The sequence below is a fragment of the Falco biarmicus genome, chromosome 4 (genome assembly GCF_023638135.1).
Source record: "Falco biarmicus isolate bFalBia1 chromosome 4, bFalBia1.pri, whole genome shotgun sequence".
Lineage (NCBI taxonomy): Eukaryota > Metazoa > Chordata > Aves > Falconiformes > Falconidae > Falco > Falco biarmicus.
In genome coordinates, this window is record NC_079291.1 from 38,807,848 (window position 1) to 38,833,371 (window position 25,524).

General features: G+C 39.3%; 1 protein-coding gene across 11 annotated transcripts in view; it reads right to left on the reverse strand.

Moving 5' to 3' along the window:
• ADAM22 (ADAM metallopeptidase domain 22) overlaps positions 1 to 25,524 on the reverse strand; it is a 137,760-nt gene that overhangs the window by 31,565 nt on the left and 80,671 nt on the right. For all 11 annotated transcript variants that reach the window (XM_056334885.1, XM_056334875.1, XM_056334874.1 and 8 more), the window contains exons 6-21: positions 25,069 to 25,132; positions 24,429 to 24,498; positions 19,173 to 19,243; positions 17,852 to 17,926; positions 16,239 to 16,310; positions 15,050 to 15,216; positions 13,036 to 13,120; positions 12,512 to 12,602; positions 10,674 to 10,725; positions 8,740 to 8,839; positions 4,962 to 5,033; positions 4,364 to 4,456; positions 2,151 to 2,231; positions 1,880 to 1,930; positions 1,522 to 1,585; positions 876 to 981 (exon numbers count right to left, since the gene is read on the reverse strand). In XM_056334885.1, coding sequence (XP_056190860.1) covers positions 876 to 981; positions 1,522 to 1,585; positions 1,880 to 1,930; positions 2,151 to 2,231; positions 4,364 to 4,456; positions 4,962 to 5,033; positions 8,740 to 8,839; positions 10,674 to 10,725; positions 12,512 to 12,602; positions 13,036 to 13,120; positions 15,050 to 15,216; positions 16,239 to 16,310; positions 17,852 to 17,926; positions 19,173 to 19,243; positions 24,429 to 24,498; positions 25,069 to 25,132 — 1,314 coding nt within the window. The remainder of the gene's footprint in view (positions 1 to 875; positions 982 to 1,521; positions 1,586 to 1,879; positions 1,931 to 2,150; positions 2,232 to 4,363; positions 4,457 to 4,961; positions 5,034 to 8,739; positions 8,840 to 10,673; positions 10,726 to 12,511; positions 12,603 to 13,035; positions 13,121 to 15,049; positions 15,217 to 16,238; positions 16,311 to 17,851; positions 17,927 to 19,172; positions 19,244 to 24,428; positions 24,499 to 25,068; positions 25,133 to 25,524) is intronic.

A 25,524-nucleotide genomic window follows, 5' to 3' on the forward strand; every position in this document is an offset into this window, starting at 1 on the left:
TAATAGCAAGCAGAGAGCTGTCAAGAACAAGCCATATCAAATTGATTTAATATCCTATTAAGATACAGTAACTGGCCCATAGAGGAGAAGCAGTATATACTGACTTTAAACAAACTCTCAAATGGCACACATGTAAGGGAACTAGAGACATCAAGTTTAATTCAGCTGTTGAAGGAACTTTACGACTCGCGTGGAGACTTGTGCACCATCAGAACAGAGGGGTCGGGCCTCTCCCATATTACTGAATATTTTTTACTCATGGATTTGTAATGAAGCAAAAGTAACATTATGAAATCTCCACAGAAAGGTGGGAAAGGACATTAGTTCACTTGCAGGCACAACTAGAATTCAAATGGCATTGACAGAATGGAGAACTCATCTGAAAAAACAAGGTGCGGTTTGATAAGAAATGGTAAAAGGTTCAAAAATAGGCAGAAGTCATCAACTACATAAATACAGAATGTGAAACAATGGTTTAAGCAGCAACTTGTAGGAAAAGATGTGGAAACTTACAATATGATGAAAACTGAACACAACTTAGCAATGCAACGGCACAGCATAACAGGTGAACACCACACCGAGATGTGAAACCACAGGCTTCTCTCCTCTGTGCTGCTAAGCCTCACAAAGAGCACTAGAAGCACTTTTGGTCCAAGTGCTACCAAAATTCAGATGGTGCTCTCTTGTTCAGAGATCACCTCCTCTCAACACTCCAATCTCTATAGGATTTCCTGCTCTAAGGCAGCAGAACGTCTAAGGTCTGCAGAAGGCGGCCAGACATCTAATCCATATAGAGGCTTTTTTATGGCAGCTAAAGAACTGGATCAGGGATAAAAAAATCTCATACCAGTTGTTTTCTAAATGTATCAACTTACTGTTTATTGCACTGTATCCAAGAGTCCTTGTCTCTTCCACAGTTTCCTTTCTCAGTCCCTTCAATATTCAGCTTCTCATAGCAGAACCTGTCAGCAGCTGTCACTTCTAAAAACAGAAACAAATGTCTTCTAAGATGATGAAGACTTTTAAAGGTCAGGACCTGGGAACCGGGGATGCACAATCAAACCAAGCAGAGCTCCCCAACCTGTGTACTGTGAACAGCAGTACCATGGTCTATAGGTGGCCTGTGAAATTCTGCACAGTGTTCTCAACAAAAGGTTTTATGTTGGCACCACAAGACTGTTATAAAATTTTGTTCAGATTGACTAGGGTTTATTGGTCAAAAATGTCCAGAAACCACTGAAATAAATCAATAAATATGAGTACATACTCCCTAGGTGGTAGTGAATAAGAACTTAAAATTAAGACTTCAGAAGAATCACCAGTAAGTTAACCAACACTAGAGAAAGAGCTGGAAAAGAGAATGGAAAGACAAAATGAAAAGGGAAGAGAGCGAAGAGTGACATACAGTCTTAGCTGGTTTTAATGGCTCTGAATATGCCTCTTCCATAATTTTTCTTAGCTAAGACAATCTTTCGAGCCACATGAACAACCACCAACTTAGAAACAATAACATTCACTTACTTTCACCCCAGATATATTTACACTGCCGGTCCCTGGTTTTACATCTTCCCCCAAAACAAATACCCTAGGAAGAAAGAGATACAGAAAAGTTTCAAATAACTTGATTTTCCAAAATATGTATTTGTTTAACATACAGATTTGTTCTATGCTTTCTACTGAGGCAACTAATATGTGATTCTACCTTCTGTTCATTTAAATGCTTAGCTCCAAAACATGACTAGCACCCAAAACTCAAGAATCTTAGCAGAACTGTCCCAGGAGACTTCCAAAGATCTATAAAATCTAAATTAAACCAAAATCTACAAAAAGCAATCTATAAAAGCAGAAAGAATGTAAAACAAATAGAAGTGCTAATTACCTGCTTGTTATCACATGAATATCCATCCATTTTATGAATATTGGGAGAACACTATAGAAAGAGAAAATAACTAATAGATCATAGAGCAGACAAGCGAAAGTATACAAGTCATATGGTAAATTATTTCAGTACCATACTGTTTTTTTCAGTAGCAGAAGGTTTAATGTAATTTTTATACATCTTACCATACAAAGCAGTAACATTCTCTCTAGTGACTGAGAGACTACAGGTAGGTTTTTTTAATCTCTTGGATAGAAGAAACAAAAATCACCTGACTGGAATTTCCTGTGCAGTTCTCTGCAATATCACAATCATTCACCGCTTCTCGGCACAAAACTCCTTTAGGTTCAAACTGGAAAAAAAGGACAGAAAATTAGAGTCTTGGTTTCTCCATGTCCTGCCTTAAATTCAACGCTTCCTTAGAGTTTTAACTGAAATAAAAAATGGGAAATCTTCAGGTGCTGACTGAAGTGGGAAGACTTTCCCTGGTGCAAGCACCGGACCACTCAAGCCACCAGCCATTTACTGGTGCAAGTGGTATCAGTCTCTGAGACATCCCCTCCCAAGTGCATCAAGTGCAGGGCTGAGCAGGGTAAGTGCTCTCCTGGGACACAGGACCCCTGGAGTTTATCAAACCAGTACTGCAGTGGCTTGCAGCATTATCTTGAGCAGGTCATTGTGCCTTTTTGTGACCATTTAGCTCTTCTTCACAAAACAGGGAGAGTGATCCTGATCTCCCTAGAGATGAAGAACACTGCAAAGCTCTAGGTATAAACACTATGGTTACTACAATGCCCCATTACTGTTGCAGAACAGAAACCATTAATAAATTAACTGAATTCTGTACAGTTTGACACCATTTTTAGGTGAACAGACAATGGAAAATGTACCAGTGACCTAACAGAAGCATTTCAGTTAAAGATTTCAGTGCTGTCTCAAGACCTGTAAAAGCAGGAAGACATCTCATTACCAGCACTTGTTAGTGCTGCTGGTCATGGATGTACTACAGACCCCTTATTTTTCCTGAAAGGTTTCTTAAGACTGTGATACATTTTGCAGCTCTCTGACTTTTTTTCTGGATCTGCATTCACATACATTTTTTGGGAGACAACTGCTAACTCCACAGCTGGTGTGAACAGGCACATGCCAGTGGAAGAGCTAGTCTCTGGTACTTTTTCTTGGCCTTCAGCTTATCTTTTTCCTACCAGTCTCTGGAAAAATGCAGACAGACAGGAATGTTGTCAGAGACACTACAGGATGCTGGGATATACATTCACCATGTTTTGCTTGCAATTCCTCCTTCACTCCTGCTTTCAGGCAGGATATTACAGGGGAAGGTAACCCCCAACTTTGGAAACTATTATATATGGTCTTTTGATCTGTCCTGATTAACACCTTCTAGGGACATGTGTTTTGCAAAATTCTGCCTTTCTCTTCATTGGCTCACCCTCACCACTCTGTATGCAGATAAACCCTTATCTCATTTGCAAAAATAATGTAGGTACACAGAAGCTTAATTTTTTTCTGATAGTCTTTAATATGGTGCCTATGTGACTTGGATACTTGAACAAAATTCACCCACACTGGCAATCTGCAAAAAGGAATCTGCTTAGGGAAATGTGATCTGTTCCAGCATAATCTGTGCTTTTTCTTTTTTTAACATTAGGATGAGTACAAAGTCAAGAATGTGGTCTGCAGTTATTACTAATGTTCCTCCTAAGGAAATGAAACCCTCAAATGCCCACAGACAAAGATAAAAATATCACACATAGTACACAACAGTTTTAATAATATTGATGGTAATTATCATTATTACTAAATGAGTATAAACAACTATTTGAAGTCATATTTAGCTAGGTTCCCTTTACAGCCAAGATCTGGCTAAACCTCCTTTCACTATTTACTGATATATCAGGAAGAACGCCTTACAGTTTACACAGGGCTTGATTCCTTTTACTCAATGGGATTTCAGTCAGTCCAAACATAAGGAGACATAGGCAGATCTAACCAAAAGTGAAGGCAGGTGTCTTCTAGATGAACACTTCTCAATAATTCTGCTAACTGCATTTTGTGGGTTTTTTACTATACCCATCTCTCAGGCCCTCTGTGGTATGATTTCCGCGTTCAGTCTCATGGGGCAAATCGAGTGCAACATGCAAGGCATTGGGGGCAGCCCATGATTAAGGATGTGCATGTTTAAACAAGGCCATCTAATGAAACCTTGTGGAACTTCAACCTGATTCAAACTTGCCTGAAATCAGAAAGCTTTAATTCACCTCTGCATTTGATCACAGTCCCTGCCCCCAGAAGCCAAGCCTAAAAGACTGAGAATAGCCCCAGACAAACCAGTTTTCAGCCAATTTTAAAAGGTAAGCTTTCAGAAAAGTAATCACAAGGGCTGCAAGGAAAAAGACGTGCTGTGGTGCCTGTAGCCACCTGGATGGATTCCCACCTGGATGCTGCATTGAAGGTCACAGCCCTTACCCTGCACTTCCGACAGCAAAGTCCATTGCTGCACTGGGAGCCTGCCGTCAGGGTGCAAGTACTGCAGCACTCTCCTCCTTCACTGGCACACTCCTGAGGAACACACACACTTGTAATCGAATACATGGAAAAGAGGAGCCCCAAGCTCTCTTAGTACATCTCATCTTAGCATGCTACCTGAACAGATCTTTAACAAGGCTTTTAGGCACCCGGAGAGAGAAACTGGCATGCACTGTGGGGCATGAAGGTGCTGTTTCCTACGTAATATAGGAAATAATTTTTCTAACTTCAGTGTCAATCATTAAATACTGACATTTTAGCATTGACCAGAGTCATGTTGCCATCTAGGAAACTACTTCAACATCTTTTAAGGCCTGATTCTGCACAGGTAGCTATTACTATTACTCTTCAGAATTTATGTGGTGATAGAATAAAAAAGCTGGCCCACATTGTGTTAAACATGATGGGTAAAGGTAAAAATGATTAAACTTTTGCCACTGGACCTTAGCATCGCCTGTCTTCCCCCACTTAATCTTAATGGCAGTGATGGGCAGCACCAAGTCCTGGAGAATCTAGTTTCTAAGTATATTGCACTTACTGCTATCGTCCCACAGTCACACTCTTCTCCATCTTCCACAAAACCATTGCCGCATTCTGGAGGATCCAGAAGCTGTGGGGCAAAATCAGAAATCAAAGGGCATGTCTCTCCTAAGGGAATCATTGTCATATTTACTCTGTACAACGTGGGTTTTTTAGCTAGCACTCCAAATGCATTAACTGAAAAACAGTACCCACAACTCGGGGATAAACAGACTAGGAACACCACAAACAAAATGTGCAGAGAACAAACAATGCTGTGAATTAATTCAGCAATACTGTCGAGTCACACAGCATCTGTGCATGAGGGCCATTTTTACAGCAGATTCAGTTAGAGCAGAAGACACAATAAAAAACAAAAGGTGTGACAATAAAGGAAAAAAATTTAAACCAATATGACATTTTCACCATCATCACAGGGGCTGCAATTGCTGCTGTTCAAGAATTCAAGGGATGAAGGCTCTGCCCCAGGTTGAAGCCTGCATTGTAACTTCAGAAGGAATAGTCATAAAAAAAATTGCCCTTTGGTAGCATGTGGCTCAGAAATGCAGGGAAAAGGGAGAAGCTGGGTTTCTTTGTCAGTTTTTGTTGTAGTCAGATGCTTTTTCCTTCCCTCTTCCTCTACCACAGTTGAGAACTCTCAGCAGTTTTCCATAAGTCTGTGTGTCACAGGCAAGTGAGAAAGTATAGCTGCTGAGCTTCCTCCCTTTCCTTTCAGCCTCCCCACTAAACTGTAACTTAAAATGTCTGAATTTGTATATTTGCAGTAGTATTTTTATTTCCCAGAGGCAAGATTCATTTACCATTTTTTACACAGGAACCACGTGATGCTCTCTGCTAATGGACATTTATACTCTGTTCTTTCCAGTTTCATTGTTTTCCTAAAATTTCTAAATGTAATTCTTCAAAAATAAACTATTCTTTTTCCTTTGGCCACAAGAAAACTTAACAGTAGCTTTTTATTACATAAATGAGAAAAGCATATAGGTGTGTCATCAAGACTAAAGTTTTGCGGATTGTTCTCCAGTTAAACTAGGATCATTCCAGAAACCACTCTGCTTACGAGCCATCTGCACAAGGACATTGCTTATGGTGTAGAGCACATTTCTCTCCAGCTGCTGCCTTTCTACCAGTAGCCCACAGGATGGAGCATCACCCCATGTACTTCACTGTGCCACAAACCAGCCTGAGGGCTGTGGCACAGACTGACCTGCTATTATTAGATCCCCCTATTAAAATGGAAATTTGACTGCAGCATGAAATGCATATATAGGATTTAACATTAAATGTAATCAAGCAGTTGTCTTCTAGAATTATTAAAGAGTTGTTAAAACTGCTTGTTTCCTACACATTTTTCCAGATAACTTCTTCAGTATCTCTAGGTGTCCTGCACAATGCAGACAAGTAGATGGCAGTAGCACAGGGTTCTGCCTTGAAACATTGAGTCCGTCTGCTGCAATATATAGGGACAGTTAAATACGAAATGGAAGAAAAAAAAATCATGAAAAGCAAATTCAATAACTTTTCCCCCAAAATCATGCAATTAATCCATTCATTTGAAAAAAGCATACGGTCAGTCTGCTCCAGCAGTCACTGATGTAATTTTTGGGTTCACAGCTGATCTTATGGTGAAGCACTGTCAAACACTGCACCTTGTCACATTAGTTTTCCTTTATCTCATATTTCTTGAAAAGCACAAGTAAGTTTGTTTTTCACCGCCCTTGCTAGGAAACACATGTGTTTGACAGCCTTGTGAATTAGGCAGACATCCACTAACAATAATTTTAAACCAACACAAACAACAATACATAAATAAGTCTAAATCACTCTGGCTTCCACATCTAACTTTCACATTTCAACCTGCCATTGGTAAAAACTGTAACTTCTGCCAATCTAGACTGAGATGGGTGTAATTGTTTTTTTTCTCCAAGTGACAGATATGCAAACGAACCTAATCACCGAAACAAGCCCAACTAAGACACATTACACTGTGGAAGCAATTCACTCAGCAATGAAATAAAGCCACTGATATTTCTTGGTAAAAAACAAATTTCCAAGATGCAGATACATTTTAAAGAATGAAATTCTTACATCTTATTAACGAATTACAGTGCTTTCTCTCCACTTTCAATAACACAATCTTCCATGAAAAGGAGGTCTTTGAGAAATAAGCAGATTCGGCTTAATCAGATTTGATGCCTTCTCTTCCCCCCTCTCTAACATTTATTAAAATTCTGTAGTTGTTGGAAGATGCAGTTTTTCCTCAGCTGCTCCAGAGGAATATGCATCACTCCAGAATTGACTTTCTCTTTTACAACTGTGACCACCTCAGCTATGAAGTCTTTTTTCCACATTGGACTGTCTTTCTGCCTTAGCCTCTTTCCTTTGCTTCCTCCTTAAATAGACGGTAACATTAAACATATATAGTAAAGAGTCAAAATCATTATCCGGATTATTTTACATTTTAACACATGCTTCAGTAAATGCAGCAGGAATACACCTAAACCCTGCAGCAAATCCTCCATTGTTGAAGTGCATGAGTTTCTTTAGCCTTGTTTTGTATTTATCTCCCTTAAATGTCTCAGTTAATCATTCCATACTCTTTGCATCCTTCACATCAATACAAGCGTTTAGCAGGCCAACACTGAGACAAAAGAAGCAAAGAAAAGGCAAATACTGTCTCAAGAGATATTCCCTACTTCTCCTGATTTGCACGACTTGTACAGCAAGACCTCTGATTTCATACTTTAGAGGCAAATTTGGAGGGGGTTAGTCAGTCATTTAAGTGGGTCCCAATGCTTTTGTAGCCCTCCTGCCTCCAAGCCTTTAGGGAGGTAACGCACCCTGCTAGATGAAGCAAGGTGGACAGGGGCCTGCAGGGATCCACCAGCCCTCCCCATCTAGGGGGCTACCCAGCACAAGGCAGGGCTGTGCAGAGCAGCATGTGTTGGCGTGGAAGGAGCTAACACAGGGCTAAGACGAGCACTTCTCTCCAGCCACGTTTCTCCCACAGCACATGCAGTTCAGGGGATGACAGACCCTTTTGACAGAGATGATGTGGGTAGCGTCTGGGGAATGAGAGTGTGACAGGCACTCAGCAGCCATGGGCTCTCCTAATGTCTGTCCCCCTACTCCTTGGGGCTTTCTCTACCGCTCTGTCTCTTCCGGCTTTAGAAAAACTAGTCCCAGTTTTCCAACTCTGTTCTGAGAGCCACTGTAAAAACTTTGTCTTCTCCAAACAGGGAGAATATCACAACCACTTGTAACTGCTGGTGCCTGCAAAGCTGCTGGGCTGCATGGCAGTGCACCCCTTGCAGAGGCTCTAGGAGCCTACCTTCCTTCATCTTGGGACAGATGTGAAATAAAAGCATTCTTACTTCAGCTTCCAGAGATTTGTACCAAAAGGCATCAGTTCAAACAAATTAGAATTCAAGCTGTGCAAAAATTTACCAAGACACTTGCAACCTCAGCAAGTAAGTTCAGCAACATAATGTATTTACAATATTCAAAACAAATCGCATGAGGGATGGTTCTAGATCAAAGCCTGTGGGAACTGTTGGACATAAAACCACTTATTACAAATTTATTTAAATATAATTTCCAAACCACTACGAACCAAAATCAGCTACTTCACTCCTATGTCACCAGAAAATTTAGAACTTAGAGAGAAGCAGAAATATCAAAATTACAGGCGTTATCTTTTCCAAACGTTTCCATTCTTCTCAGTTTCATCTAAATTAGAAATACAATAGAAATAATAATAATAAAGTAATGCTTACTTTGGTTGGTTTATTGAAAAGGCATGCTCCACCTCCGTTGTTTAAAAATTCATGATACTCTTCAATATCACACTTGGAGAACTTGCTTGGAAGATAATACCTGAACAGAGATAAGGTGGCAGGATTACTTCTACAGTGCTTTTTACACTGTATTTTCTTTTTTCAAAAAGTACAAAAACACACTGTTCAGAATCAGAGTGACTATCTCCCTGTAACTCTAATTTGTTAAGTATTTTAGTAAATGACAATGAACTTTCAACAATGACACAGAGCTCATGAAAAGTAAGAGGTCTAAAATATTTTACTAACTTATTTCATGCCAAATACCAGAAATCTGAGTACACAGTGTGTAGTTCTCAAAAGCACAACCTGTTCCACTAACGGGCCTGATATCAGAAATACATTTATTTCTTCCCGTACATACTGCAGGAGACAAATATTGCTTATAGTTCATTTCCTTCTTAGATGAAATTGCTCTCTTGGCCCACAGAATTTTTATATAATAGATTTATACCACTATAAAACATGCTGCTAACATTTTGCCTTCCCTCTCTCATGTGTCCTATTGAACAAATTTTTTTCGAGTTCAGAGTGACAACCTAAGGCAAAGTGCACCACCTAAAAACAATTTCATTCAAAGAATCTTTGCATGGATCCTTTCCACAGGGAAAGAATTTTTCCCAAAGTAACTTAAGTCATCTTTATATTTAGGTCCTTAGTCATGAAAGTACTTATGCTTCAAGCAGATTGGGGAGTCTCAAGGGCTTTCCTGTATCAGCATATCACTGAATAACAAAATATTAGCAGAAGTGCTACACAAAGTAATCCTGCATTGCCAAGAGTGATGGCTTGCAAAACATAAATGGGCATTTTCCATCTCTACTGTTATGATTTAGGTCTAAAGACTACAATGAATATGGGATTCACCTACCTTCATCAATAAGCTAGGTAAATACAAGCTTTTTTTGTGTACCTAATTACTTGAAAGGTTTGGACTTCAGATAAAGTATTTAAAGACCATTAGATAAGTAATCCCTTTTACAAGCATCAAGAATGCTTCTCAGTCGGCTTTCTAACAAAGTAAAAATCAGAAAAATCCTACCTAGTATGTTTTTAGGTAGACGAGGTGAAAAAGGCACATACTCATACTTCCAAAGAGCTTTGAATAAAATATGTTTCTTTTTTCAAAGTTGTTCTGACCACAAAGATGTGAAAATTTGCAGGTCAGTTTGAAATTAATTTAAAAATCTGGAGCACTGTCCATACGTAAAACTAGACTACATTTAATTCATATACATGACAGAAGACAGGCCTTCAATATGAAGAATTAAGGTCTGAATGCACATGTTAGAAAGCATCAGATTTCATCTACCAGGAAAAACTTGCTGATTCACTAGACATTAAATTAAATCTCTCCAGTGACATTACATGTAGGTATAAGCATCCTCAACCTCCAACGGGAGCAGTTTTTCTAACGCTATCACACAAACTGAGGGGTAAAAAATGATAGATATATATTAAAGGAATCCAACAGAAACACTGAAAATAAGACATACTTAAGTAATTTGATAATAGGATTTCAAGAAGTAGGATGTGTCATTGTTTGCTCCCACAATTCAATAGAAAACTTGCAGGAGAAAAGAAGCTAAGCATTCTTCTGTTCTTTGCAATGACCCAGCTTGGGTTTTGAGCCCTGTGCTTCGTGAGTTAAACAAACAGTCTCCAAAAATCCTCACATATCCTTTCATTAACTCACTTAGTCTCACATTCCTTTGAAAGTATCTTTTATATATATGTTATACAGCTAATACCTTACTTTCCGAGAAATGATTCACAGAAAATATTCTGCTGAAGCACAAAAGGCAAATGTTTTCACACCTTTCCTTTATGTCATTGTATGAAGGACATGACTTTCTTCTAGTGAAATGCCTTACCCCATGTCTCCCATTATGCATCCAGACCACGTATCCTCACACTTACACTCACCTGACAACAACAATAAAAAAAATTACATCATGAGTTTTGTGAGTCCAAAATAACACATTTCTTTTCACAAAAAACCACACTATAGTAAATTCCATTTCATATTTAAATACAGGTTGAGAATGTGCTGGTTTATTCCACACCTTAGTTTAAGTGTATCAGGGCATGCCGACAAACTTTCTTTCAAAAATTATACATGATATGCAATCCTGAGATTTGAAAAATATGTCCTGTTTTTCTCTCCTCTTAAAGTGAAGTTAGGGGAAATGGCAGTGTCAGCCTGCAGCACTTGCAAATCATGAGTCAGCTCTTCTGCCTTCTCCTGTGTCATGGTATTTGATTCCCAAATTTTCAGAGTAAAAAAAAAAATGAGTAATTTTAACCCTTCTTGTAATTTTTTAGTTCTCTTTCAGTTATGCCAATGTGAATGGGGAAATCTTCACTTGGGGGGGGGCGGACGACCCAAACCAACAATAACGTACACAAAACCACATAAAATGGTCAGTAAACACAAGCCAGTACAGCACAATCTAGCAGCTTCTTCCACTCTCCCTCCCTTCCCTGCCTGCCTCCCTTCCCCATGCAACTCCCCAGCAGGCAGAGGGCAGCCCTCCCCTCTGCCTGGGATTGCTTTGCTCTGGTCACAGCCCTCCGCTTTCAAAAATGTGTCTTGTGCCTATTTATGTAGATATGCTTTGTATGTATACTTTCTCTTTCTGCAATCTTCCTTACTGTAATACATGAATATCAGTTTGCTTCCATTTTAAAAGTACAATTAAAAAGGAAATGAGGCTCTGTCCAATAGCTGCATTCTCCTCCCTCCCCACCAAAAGTGTCCTGCTCCTCTCCTCAGCTATGGGAAAGGGAAGCAGAATCACCATTGACAATTTTCACTTTTACCATGCCCCTATAGCAGGTTCATAGTATGCAGCTGGAACATGAAAAGTGAACATGTCAGTAGCATAGAGCATCCATCCTGCATTTCTGAAGATTTTTCAAAATAAAGTTACATAAACCGCAAAAACCTTTACATGTAGCTATATCTCTGCATTATATACTGTCTTTACAATGCCTGAAAACAAAGTTCACCTAAGCAGAGTTCTAATACTCAATAGTTTATTTTTTTAATGTAAGCCACATAACTACACATGATCCAAAAACTAAGCACTCCATCATCTAAATTGTTTCAAAACTTTATTATTATTTTAATCATATCAAGCTGGGACTTCATATAACATGGAAGCAGGGAGGGTGAGGTGCCTGCTGAGCGGGGGACGGGGCAGAGGTCTGAATTAAAACATTGCAGGTAAATAGGGGTTACTAAGAAGCTGAATGCCAACGTTACATAAAAGAAATGTTAGCAGTAGGCAAATACAGGTAATTTCGGCAATCTGCAAGAGGAATTAAATCAAGGCAAGAAGGGAAAATTTTTTTTTGTTAAAACCATCATGCGTAACGGGATTGAGGCAGCTCCTCGACAACCCCAGGTCTAATAACATGTTTCTACCTTTGTGCCATAAGAAAGCAGCCATTCGGCCTGTGGGTTTGACATCAATCTCCCTGAAATGAATGGAAGTGGCAGACACCTTTATGATTTATTTTTAATGAAATGGTGACACCAGTGCTGCTAGCAGTTATGGGCAGGAGGGTATTTATCACAAGAAAAATAAAAATATTCCAACATGTGAGAAACATGGGGAAAAAAATACCTATCAGAGACACACTGATAAGATCCTCCACTTTTTAAGATTTTTCTCTTGAGACAGAGTGAAAAAGCAAACAACCTTACCACTTAGAAGTTTTCTTCTGTCTGAGAAAATGCCAATGTTTTGGGCCAAGGTCTGTGCCAGGGTAACTGCCATTAAGTCTGGCTTTCCAAACTGAAAGAAACAAGCAAGGTAGGAAGAGTAATCAGTTACATACAGGTATTTCAGATACAAGTGAGGCTTTTCTCATTTCAAGGCAATAAAAGGCAAAATCAGATGCTTGTGTTAGAGTTCTTACTTAAGAGCAGATAGATAATGGACAAGTGAAGAAAACTAAATGCTGGCTTATGGACAAGTTAGGAGCAAGTCTGTTTCTTTCTTGCTGTTGTGGCTGCAAGTATGAATGACAGGATATTGCAGAATCTGCTAAAAAGTGTATTTGAATCCATATCTGACTTTGTTCACTCATCGCTCTTCATTGAAACATCCCTTCTATAGAGCTGCACTAAAAGCCTGCATCAGCGAAGAAGCAGCAAGGTATTTTGAGAAACATGTCTGCACAGATAAATTTCCAGCACTTTTTGCTCATACCAGTATCCCCACCTACCTCGTTCACACCTCCACCTTTAAGCAAGGAGCAGATTCCACCAGTGTGGGCTACACCACTTCGACTGCTCTGAAATCGACTCCCCCTTTGACAAAAAGGAAAAGAAAAGAAAGTTTACCCTGCTCAGTCCATGAGTTCTGCATCTATCCATGCCAGTATTCACCCTTCTGACTTCCTCATGAGAAACCGGCATTTGTAAATGCTGGTTGCCACCACTACGCAACAAACTATGCAAAAACAAAATGGGAAAGACTGATAACCACTCACAAACCTCACATGACAAATTATCTCTTCCTTCTCAGACTACCTAATAGAAGAAATCATAAGAAGAAGGGGACTATTTTGCCAAACCACCTAAATCTCACTAGCCTTTTGTTCGTTGATGTAATATGGCAGCAAGCGACTTCTGGCATGTGCTACAGACAGAGCACAGGAGAGGCCACCATGCTGCCAATGCATGTGGGACTAGTAAAAAGACATGTGTCTAGTTTGATAATGCTGATGTGTTAAAACTCAAAGGGGCATGGATTAATAGCTCTCTGATGCAGAGGCAGGCGAAACTCCCTGGAGCTGCTGCTGATCTCATCCAAGGGACAAATGCACTCTGAGCCTAAAACTAATCATCACTTTGGTGTTGACTATGTCAGCATGACTGCCAGTTACTGGAGACAAAATATACTCTGCTCCACTTCAGAGTACTGATCTATTCAAGCTGCGCAAATTGTTTTTTTCAAAGGAAAACAGAAAAACATCAAGAAACAATACAACGGGCTAACTGTGCTGAAGGTGGAAGTTCACTTGTAACCACTGTACCATCACAGCAGCCAGCCTCACCTCCCAACTGAGCTATCTCTCACTCACAGACACAATTTCAGAAACTGATATTTCTAAACAATCTATGAATGCAATACCTCAGACACCATTGATAGTGGTGTTGTGGATAGCACTGGAACTAGAATTACAGTGGTATCGAGAGTCCCACTCACAGGGCAAGTAAGACCCTCTTTGTCCTAGCCAATTCACAAATATCCATAAGAACAAGACTTCCCCCCAAAGACCTTACAATATCACTAGAGAAGATACATGAAGGACGTGAAAAAAACTGATTCTCATTTTACAGATGAAGAACTGAGACACAGAGAAACCAAAATCTGCAAGCATATCTTACTACTTCCCTTCATAGCAGAAGTCAACAACAGTAGTTAAGCATGCACAAAAATTCTTAGAGGGTGGATACTGGGGTTGGTATCCTGGCACCCTACCAGAGTCATGTGGAAGTGAGGTGTTCAGATTAAGTTTATTCATATAGGCTCCTACAACAGTCAGCAGAGAGGAATAAGGACTCCAACAGAGCAGTTCAACTGGCCTGACTCATTTAGAACAATTTCAGCCATGAACATCTCCTCTATTTTTATAGATATATTCTATCAATCTTACTTCCAAAACAATTAAGATATTTAGAGAAAATAACATTCCTCCCAGCTTATTCTTCTTATAGCACATATCTCTCCAGAAAACAAACTGTTTTGAGGATCTGAAACACTTCAGTAGTCCTGCAGCATGCAAGTCATTCAACAAAGTGAAGCAGGCCATGGTGCTTTTTAAGCAGGAAACCTCACTGGTTTCAAAACCAGTGTTCTGCTTTTAAGTAACACAACGGAGCTGTCCATGCTCTACTGCCAAAGAAGCCAACCTCTGAGGTGGAACCAACCGTGCATCACCTTCTATGTAGCTGCACTTGAGGAGTAGGTAATTGCACAGAATAACCAAGGATTACAGCACATGCAGTTTGGGCTTAGCATTAAAAATTAAAATGAGAGTTAAACCTCTAGTTGCAGTGGCAGGCACTTTGTGTGTTAACTTTTTCCCACCTCCCCATCAGAAACATTATTTTCTGAAATACTGTAGGTTACACACTCAACAGAAAGCAGATGCATCAGCCACTTGTGACAAGCAACCCCCAAGGAAATAAATAAACAAACCCAGTAATAAAACATCACATGAGGTTACGTACGAAAAAAGGTGAACTGCGTCACTTTTCTCTCTGATAAAATCCCTCCTATATTTCATAAACTCACGTAGGGTCACCAAGGGGTTTTCAGATATGGTGAACTTGTTATCAGTAGCCCAGGTTTCCATGGCAACCAATACTATCCTGGTGTTAAGTTGTTCTTTATATATCTAGCACATTAACAGAATGAACAAATATATTATGTCAAATAGAATAAATGTAAGGTTTACCCCTTTTTTGTAATAGCTTGCATTTTTACATAACTAAATATTTAGCTTGTTCCAGCACACTTTAGGTTCTCTGAGGTGATTTTATCTCCCTTAAAACCAACCAACAAACATGAGGAAAAAAAGCAAAATCTAAATTTTAGGTCTAGTTCTTCATTCAGCTATCTCAGCCTGCAAAAAGATCTTTTGCAGGATGCATGCAGGCAGAGATGCATGGAAGAGAGATGGGATTTTTGAAAAATTACTATAGAACCATTCCAAATAGTTCAAAGATTTGGAATTAATGGGTCTTTTATAACATCCAGCTCACCCCAGCAATACACAAGGGCTCTCTTACAGTAGTGATCTATAAAACCACAGTTTTCATCGTTACACATCTCTACAGGAGTATTTAACCCTATGGAGGCTGAATCACAAAAAAAAAGGGCCATCCTTTCAAGGCTGGGGGTTAATACTCCACACCAAATACTATGAATGAGTGGGAACCGCTTTTTTCTTTTTTTTTCCCTAGTAATACTTTTATGGGGTGAGATGCAAGAGCCAGCAGCTCATCCAATTTAGCACAAGCAGTAAATCACAAATATAATCCACATAATCCATCTGTATGTCCCTATTCTAACTTATTTACTAAAATGCACTGTTTCTGGAGAAATTTTAGTGTATTCTAATGTTCTCTGGGTTTCAGGTTGTCAACATAGGGGTCTCATGTTAAAACTGTCACATCTAAGGTGTTCTTTAAAACTCAGGCTCAAGGGATTGATCCAGCAGGATGTTTGAAGCCACAAGAAATCTCTAGTGCTTTATGTTAGACAAAGGCTTTATATGTGGCTGACTGTGGTTCTAAATGAAAATTTGTGATCTTCACATATGTTATGATTAGGTATACCATGAACTGACAACTCCTGCATCTATTGGCACGAGAATCATCTCACACGTAAAAGAACATTTACTTGAGGGATACTTACTAAATCTGCCATGTTCACAACTGATTTAGCATAGCTGTTTGTATGGCCAACTGACAAGCGGTGCTTTTTACACTGTGAAACAAACACAGGGAAGTTACATACACAGGCTTCAAAAAAAGAAGCTCCATTTCCAAAAAGGTACAAAGTAAAGAGCAACTACATCAACAGTAAAATCCCTGCACAAGGTTCGGTCTCCTGTGCTGAATGGGTTGTTAACAAGTGATAGTAGAAAATCGCTCAGAAATGCACATTACTGGTATACTTTACAACAGCTGCTGTGAGGATTCATTAATTCCTGTTTGGAAATTACTTGAATATCTTTACTCAAAAAATACTATAGGAACAGGAACATAATGTTATTGTCTTCACTATCTTTATTATTGGCAATTTTAAAGTTAATTCCAAATGCCAACACAGAAATTAGCAACACAACTTCCATAGTTGAGACTCCTTTAGGGATGTAAGCCCAAGAGCGCCCGCATCCATGTTTTAGTGGGCAAGAAGTGCCCAGCAACTAGGGAGTGGGAAAGGCATGCTTTCAAGCAGGAATGGGGGGGTGGGGATGGGGGGGGGGGGGGGGGTGGGGGTGGGGAATACCAAAAATTGCAAAGTTACACTTAGTAAAAAAAAACAGGACAGGACTGTAAAGCTCAAAATGGCAGATCCCCTCTCAGTGTTCTCCAGGCTAAACAGGCCCAGGTCTCAGTCTTCCCTCATAAGGGAGATTCTCCAATCCCTCAATCCTCTCCATAGCCCTCTGCTGGACCCTCTCCAGCAGTTCCCTGTCCCTTTTGAACTGGGCAGCCCAGCACTGGCCCCAGCACTCCAGGTGCTGCCTCACCAGGGCAGAGCACAGGGGCAGGATCACCTCCCTCGACCTGGTGGCCACGCTCCTCCCCATGCACCCCAGGACCCCACTGGCCTTCTTGGCCCCAAGGGCACCCTGCTGGCTCATGGGCACCTTGCTGTCCACCACGGCTCCCAGGTCCTTCTCCACAGAGCTGCTTTTCAGCAGGTCAACCCCTGGCCTGTACTGGTGCGTGGGGTTGTTCCTCCCTTTTCCCATTTGAACGAGCTGTTTTTTCTTCAATACGCTAATCTTTATTATGTCTCTTTCCACTGCATTAAAGAGCCTATTTATGTTCTCCCACAGAAAGTATACAAGCTTAACAAAATAATTTTCTCTATATTGATTTGGACGTATCAAAAAAATCTAGTCACTATTAATCTCCCCATTGTCAACAGCTGCTGCACAATTGCAATAACTACATTATTGATTGCTGAGTGACTATAACAAAGATAAGTGCTCAAGAAAGCCAGGAAGAAAATCATCAGCTTAAGTCACTCTGACATTAGTTACTTTATAACACAAAGCTTTAATTTATGACCCTTCTTTCTGATACACAAGTTGGTTGCAGTCTTGGTGAAATTACCTTGCCAAAATTCAGAAGCAACTTCACCAATGATTAATGAGACCGTAATCTTTTCTCTTAAGGGCATACTGAATTTATTCTGGCCATATATTGTTCTCTATTGTTATCCTTTACGGACCAATTAAGATAATTTGATGTTAATGGTAACTTCTGTAAGATGTTGAAGTGCATCAGTCTTACCATTAAGTGATCATTTACAATCATTAACTCAATGTATTTAGTTTCCTCTTCAACTTTACGTGGAATCTGACGAACCTACAAGAGAACACAAATATAAGAGAGTCTAACAAGTACAGACAGTGTAACTGGCAACTAGAGGTTACTTCAGAAACCAAACTTGCATTGCATACATTTTTCTATTGTCTTAATTCTGGTCTCAGATATTGATGAAACTTCTGGTGCTTAGTTGAATCATTTTGAAAAACTCACCTCCACCAGGACATCATATGACCCTAAACATTGAAATCAAGTCTTTCAACCCATCTAATCCCAAATTTAGGGTTTTTTTAAAGAAAGAGAATACTCAGTGGTGCCTATAGCTCTAAAAATTGCATGTGTCAGCTATTTTTTTCCCCATGGAGAAAGGGATCCCTCCTGCATTCTTTATGAAAATTCTCTGTAACAATTCTATTATTTATTCACACACTGCTCAATTCATACAGGGAATGTGGTATCCACCTCTGTGTTACGCTTACTTTGCATTTAGAAACATTTATGATTGTGCTGCTTCATGGTGTCCTTGTTTTCCTGGGTTTTCCAGGAGAGTTATTACATCATTATGACTTAAAAATGCAGAGTAATGGGTAGTTTATAGAAAGCTAGCAAACCACCTGATATAATAAAATAAGACCCTCAAGAATGACTTCTAGAATTTCTCCTATATCTTTCTCACTCATCTTGTGCCTCTGAGAGGCGTGCATTAGTTAAGAGATGTTAAAGCCATCTTCCCCCTCCCACTGCTCTCAGTATTTCATTTTTGCCTCCACTGTTCAGTTCCCCTGACCTGGCTCTGTTTTAACCTGTACCATCATTTGAACTCCATTCCTAAAATGCAAAAAATTGCTGCAATCTTTCCAGGGTACAGACAAACATCTGCACTTAGTGGCTCCCCCACTTTAATGAACTCTCAGTTTAAAGTATTTATTTTAAATCAAAGTCAAGTGAGATAAAGTAGCTACTTTGCAAACCATAAACGGTTCATTAATTGGGAGTTTCTGATAAAACTCTATATTCAAAATGAGAGAAAACATTTTAGCTACTTTTTCATTTGCAATTTAGCAGTGTTTAACAATTTTATAACTCTTCAGGTAGGCAATGTCCAGGAGAACCCAACAATGTTTTGGTCAGCGTTAAGATACCTCTTTTTGTAACAGCTGTATTGACACCAAGGGCTCGTGCCAAACCAGCAGTAGCAGCAGGACTCCACCTGGACAAATTAATTCAGCAGACACGAAACAAACCTGACGGCATAGTACTTATGAACAAGCATATTAGCACATACCTGCCTTTTACTTCTTTTGTGTCTCGGCTTTACAACAAACTTCTGTGATGTAGTATTCATTTGCCAGAACTCTAAGCAGAAAACACAGGCAAATACATTGAATGTTTACAAGAATATAGCCCAACCATTAGTGACCTTGATGCCGCGTGACAGTAGCGTGGCATTCTTTGGCACATCAGGTGTACTAACAACTCATTTTCTCAAGTTTCCAGCTAGAAAGGAGGCAACGTTACGGATGCTCCCCAGTAACAGGGTTCTTATCAAAAACTCTTATTAGTGATAATCTCAGTCTGCTGAAACAGATGATCTGTGGGTGTCACGCTTCAGAAAGCGCAGCAGATGTTCTACGCCAAAACTTCACCAACACTGGGCATGTAATATTATTAACACAGCACTTCCATGGAGTGAATCACATTTTTGGGAATTCAGCAGACATTCACACAGCTCTTGCAATAGCTACCTAAATTAATAAGAGCATGGAAGGAAGAATTAATGCTTTAAGACGATTATATTCACAAAGTAAAATATGTTAGAGTTGGGCAAAACCTTAAGAGATTTTGGCAATGCTCGCTATCAATACAATATTCCTCCCTGCTAATCCCACTGTGTCTTTAATTTCTTAAACCTCTAATCATAAGCACCAAGTAGTTTATTCTTTTGCCAAATCCCTTCCACCAAATCTATTACTAGCTGCTCATGGAAAGGGACACATTATAAACTAAGAAGTTTTATTTGCTCTCACCCTTTTAAATGTCCAAGAAGTATTTTTCCATCTTTAATTTTAGATCCATAGTCCCTGCCTCACTTTTTCCTATACAACATAAATTTCTTTACCTTGTATAAACATGTTTACCATTCACATAACCCCACAAAAGATCTTTTTTTGAGACACCTAAATTAAACATTTGCAGTTACTTATTTTGTAATATGTCTTTTTCCCTTGACTGCATTCCCTCCTTTGTGCTTTCTGCAGCTTTGGACATCCTTTCAGTCTCCAGGAACTGAAAATTGCTTTCAGTATTCCTGCAGAGAAGTAGACAATACTATAGGATCTGCGTAAATTAAGGGACTTCCAGTTCACATACCTTTGTGCACAACTTTTGGTTGTGTTACAAAATCCTGAACAGTTCAGTTTCACTGGTGAGCCAACGTAAGTTCTCACAGCTCCACCTCCCACCCGCTGTACATTAACTCTATAGTTTCTGCATGAGGTTCAAACAACAGGATTAAAACCAATGCTGATAGGAATTTGACAGGGCTGCCATATCAGCAAAACTTTTAAACACAAAGCTGAATTGCCCATCTGACAAAACATTACCAGACATAAGTGCTAATCTTAACCAGGAGTGGCTAGTTACTGGTAACACAAACCAGGAAAGCAAAGCATGACTGACTGGTATTTTCATGGTTAAATCTTGGACTTAGATACTGTCAGTTTGGTATGTGAAGTCTGAGGATATCTTTTTATGGAGGGGCCTGGAAAACCATAGGCCCTTTGCTTAAAAATGTTTTGATTGTTACACCAGTGCATTTGAGGATTTTCTTTACAAAAAGGACCTAAAATAAATCAAATCAAATCAAATCCAGGGTTCCCTATTTATTGCTTAAATACCTGCAATCTCTAGAGCTCACAATGATGAGAAACTAAATATTGAAATTTTTTTAACAAATTTGCTTTTGATTATACTTTACATATGCTGATTAATTTAGTCTGTATTCTAATGCTATGCAACTGGCTCTCAACCAGTCATTTTAGGTGTTATATCACCTAAATGAAACTAATGAAACTGGTAAAAATACAACTTTTCAATCAATAAAATAATAATTTATAATACGTATACAGGGTCTCAGATAACTTTACCAGCAAATGTGACCCTTTTACCCACCATCGGAAGTCAGTCATCTCTAGAGGGAAATGATGCAGCCATTAACGTAACACATTAACACTGTGCTATAATTCACAAGCTTGATGAATTCATGTAGGGTGCATTTCCAGCCAGGGACCCTCAGGCAAAAGAACATGACCAACAAAATCACAGGAAATGTAGATAGCTGAGAAAGCCTAGGGGGAATTTTGATGAGAACATATTACCTTGAAAAAGTATAATGAGTATTCATAGAATCATCTAGGCTAGAAAAGCACTTTAAGATCCTTGAGCCCAGCCGTAAACCTAACACTACCAAGTCCCACTGAACCATGTCCCTAGGTGCCACATCTACACACATCTTCAAGTAATCTCAAAAAGACATTTGTTATGCATTATTTAAAAAACATCACCTTCAATAGCACAGTGTTATCTAAGACCATGTCAGGGCACTGTACGTTTCAATACAGTTTGTGAGAAAAAATAGTCTAACTAAATTATGAAGTCAAATGCTCTAAGCATGCCAAGTCATCCATCCAAGCCTTCCTTATTTAAAGTCCTCATTACATTGTCAGACCACTGCAAAGTACAGTACAATGAATTCTTTTCTGGATAGCTTTCTTTTTTTCTTTTTTTTTAATATCCAAGGACTAAAAGAATGTAAAAAGTATGTTGCTATCAAACTGTGGTATATGTGTGTGCTTTTACTATCACTGATATTGAGTAATAATCCCTGTTACATGATTTTTTTTTTCCTTTCTAATATCAATACTGGAGTTAATGATACATCCAGTCCATTCCTAACACAGTGCTGAGTGGAAATCTTAGCTTACACACAGACTCTTTTAAAGAAGAAAATTTTGACATCAAGGAAGATCTCCTCAGGCTGGGCAAATTGATAAATTAGGAGAGTAATAAGGAATGTAAGAAATACTGATGACATAACCTAGCACAGTGCTCGCTACTAATAATAATGATTCTGCTGTAGTACTTAAAAATCAATCACAATAACATTATTAGCTGCAAATACAATTAACTGCAAATCTTGTTTAAAGAAAACAAAAAACAAAAAGTCAAGACAACAGTCAGCACTGTCCAGACTGGCAGGGAGAGGCAGTACCAAGCAGCAACACTGGTGGGGCAGCATGTGCAAGGAGCGAAAGAGAAGGTGGGGCAGGGTGTGCAGCAGGTTGAGGGATGAATGATAGGGCACCTGTGGGCACAGGGAGAAGGGTGGGGGAGCAGAAGGTGGTGTGGGCTGCCCTCATCCTCTGGAGCTGCAGCTATGCATGGAGGATGACTTAAAGACAGAGATAAATTGAATAATCACAAAGAAAAATGTTGGCAATCCTAATGAGGATATAACCTATTACATCTATCAAAACTTTCACTATAAACCTCAGAAAAACCTTTCCAAACAGGCTTACAATAACAAGCATGGGCATGTGGGAAAGCAGGCTGTGAGTTAAAGTTTATTTCTCCATACAGGGGATGCTAAAACATAAAGCGAAAAAAGATTAGCATCTTACCTTGTATAATTAAGACTAGCACTCCACAATTAAATCTTTTAACTTTTTCTACAACCTGGTGATTCTAATTCAATCCAATGGCAACATCTTCCATTATGTCACATGCTGGGCCTTGTACAGCAAAGCCAGCAATTATTTACTTCTTATCTACATTAAAATCAAAACTGCACAAGTGTATCTGGATTTTTATGGGGGGAAAAACCCCAACAAAACAAAAAAAAAAAAACCCTGTAGCTCTATTTTGACAGGTTTTTTGAAAACCAAGAAGCTTTGGTGGAGGTGACACTGGTGGATTATATTTGCAATTAACTGCTTTTCATCATTTAAAAGCAGAAAATATTTTTTTTCTAAAATCTTGAAAACATAAAATTTCACTATTAGGAAACCTGATAGATACCTACTAAGTACCAGTTCTAGCGGTCTCCTACTTTAACAACCTGTGACAGAAGATTCATATTAAACTCAGCAGTGGTTGCAGTATTTCCAACCTTTCAAATGACATATCCTCAAGAAAGTGTGATAAAAGATGTACTTTATTATTCGGCCTAAAGCTAAATAAAGTGTTGCCATTACACTACCATCTTGACAAGTACAGGGAGTAACCATGGTATGTGTCTAAGGTGCACATACCTAGGAAGCTTCATGATACAGATGCTGACATCTCACACTGCATGAACCTTCTGTCCTGACCCCCTCCATCCCAATGCCTTCTCCACCTCGCCTGGGCAATCACCAGCAGAGGACATAACGCACCAGGCTGGGATACTAATTTTGTTTAGACTAAAAGATTCCTTCTTCAGAACTGAAATCAAGGTGCCCCAACAGTAGCAATTTCCCTTGTTTTTTCTCATTAGCTCTCTGAATGATTCTAATTGCTTAACAACTAGCAAACCTGCACACACTGTTTTGCAGGGAAGGGCCCACCTTTGTGCGGTACACAGCACCGTAAGATCCCAGATCCAACTATTACCATAGGACAAACAGTTTGTAACAAGATGATTAGACGTCTGTAATTCTCCTGAAGAAATCCAAGGTGGTTTCTACCAAAATGACAGTGTCTATGAAGAACAGTTTTATTTATCCAAGATATATTTTCTAGAGTAGGAAAACACATCTGTAAAATTGGCAAATCCATGACAGAATGCAGATATGCCACGAATACTGCAATTTTAGCTTTAAATATCAAGCCAACTTCCAAGATGAAGAATATCTTTTTAAAAGAACCTCTTCTCCATCCACACACAATATAAACTGTTTATGGGGATTCATCACTACAAAGCACTTGAAACTGCTTCTGCCTCCAAATTAATTTGTACTGAAATACATGACCCACACTGCAGCCAGTACTGTGAAAGATGCTTAATGGACTGAAGATGAGAGAGTCACTGAACAGCAATGGTGTTTGGCAAATTCTTGGCTCCTAGTCTTTTGCTCACACCATGGTACTCACCCTTTATCTCAAAGTAGGAAAAATCCACTAAGAGTTGTCAACCACTGGCAACGTGGGGTTTATTCTCAACATCTTTAGGCTACCTCAGTCCTTTCCTGTCTACAACTACTAGCATATAATGCAGTCCAGAGACCACATGACTTGTTAAGAGAAACATACATCAGAACATGAAGGTCTAGGAGAGGTGTCATTCATTGAATCAGGGGTTTTTCAGTGCTTCAGGTTCTTTTCCAGTGCTTTCAGTGTTTCATATTCTTTTTTTTTTTTCAGTGCTTTTTTATTTAATTAGGAAAAAGAAGAGATATACAAATAAACAGTATACTATCAGAATATTATCTATCAAACATGTTTAACGAATTTGGCCTTAAACTAAGACAAGTCAGTAAGTCATGAATATCAAAAAAAACCATACCAGATGGCAGATCATCCGAAGGAAACTCAAACAACTTGGATTTGTAAACAGAGTGGAAATGGAAGTCATCCTGAAATAGTAAATCATTGCATGTATTATAAACTAATCCATCTCATGGGCATTAAATAGAAAGTTCTAAAGGTCCTTGTTATCCAGCACCTACACTAGAGAACATGCAAGCTGCAAGGCACCATTACTCTACACTCTTCCCAACTGTGATGTGATTGTTAATGCCACAGTTAATCATCTGAGTGGCTGAGCACACTTAGAGCTAAGAGAGCTGCCCAGGGAACTTTCATGAGAGTCATGGGAGCTCCAGAACTAGAGTAAAGGCTGGAACAGGAGGAGAGGGATGTTAACGAATCCAGAGCAGGAAGTGCTGGAGAAGGGGACAGGGCACTGAGAGGCTTCTCCAGCTGGCGCCAAAGGACCCTCATCACCCTCTGGTGCTGCAACGCTCTACATCCAAGCATTACACATTACACAGTACACACGTACCACCATCTAATTTTTGGAGGTCTATTTTTGTCTGTGATGATGGGGACTCCCATATGAGCTCCCAGAGCCTTATGCCTACCCTGTGCCCATGAATGTCTGTATTCAACAAACAACACAGGAGCACTAATTAAGTTCTACTTACATCTGAAGTGTAGTTTTCATCTGGCTCAATAAGGTAAGTATGATTTCCATCAAAGAACATCCCACTGTCAAGAGCAGGAAATGTAAATACTGATTTAATAAACAAATATAGTGCAACATGGAAGTAAGTTTAAGAAGTTCATATATTTTAAAAATTTAAATATTTAGAAAAGGAAGCAGTTAAAAATGGTTTCAGGAAATGAACATAATTCTGAGTCAATCTTTTGTTTCTTCACTTTAGAAAGATGTTCTCTCCCTGGTGATACAGACTCTTCTTTCTTTCCCAAAGCTTCTCTACAACACATGCGAAGGCCACAAATATTGGCTAATTTATCCACCTGAAAATCCAGTTCAGAGCCCCCACTGCCATGCAAGAGAGAGCTACCTGCAACAGGTAACTAAGGCACCTGTCTTTAGGAACGTATACAGCTTTCCCCCCGAATACAAATATTATTGA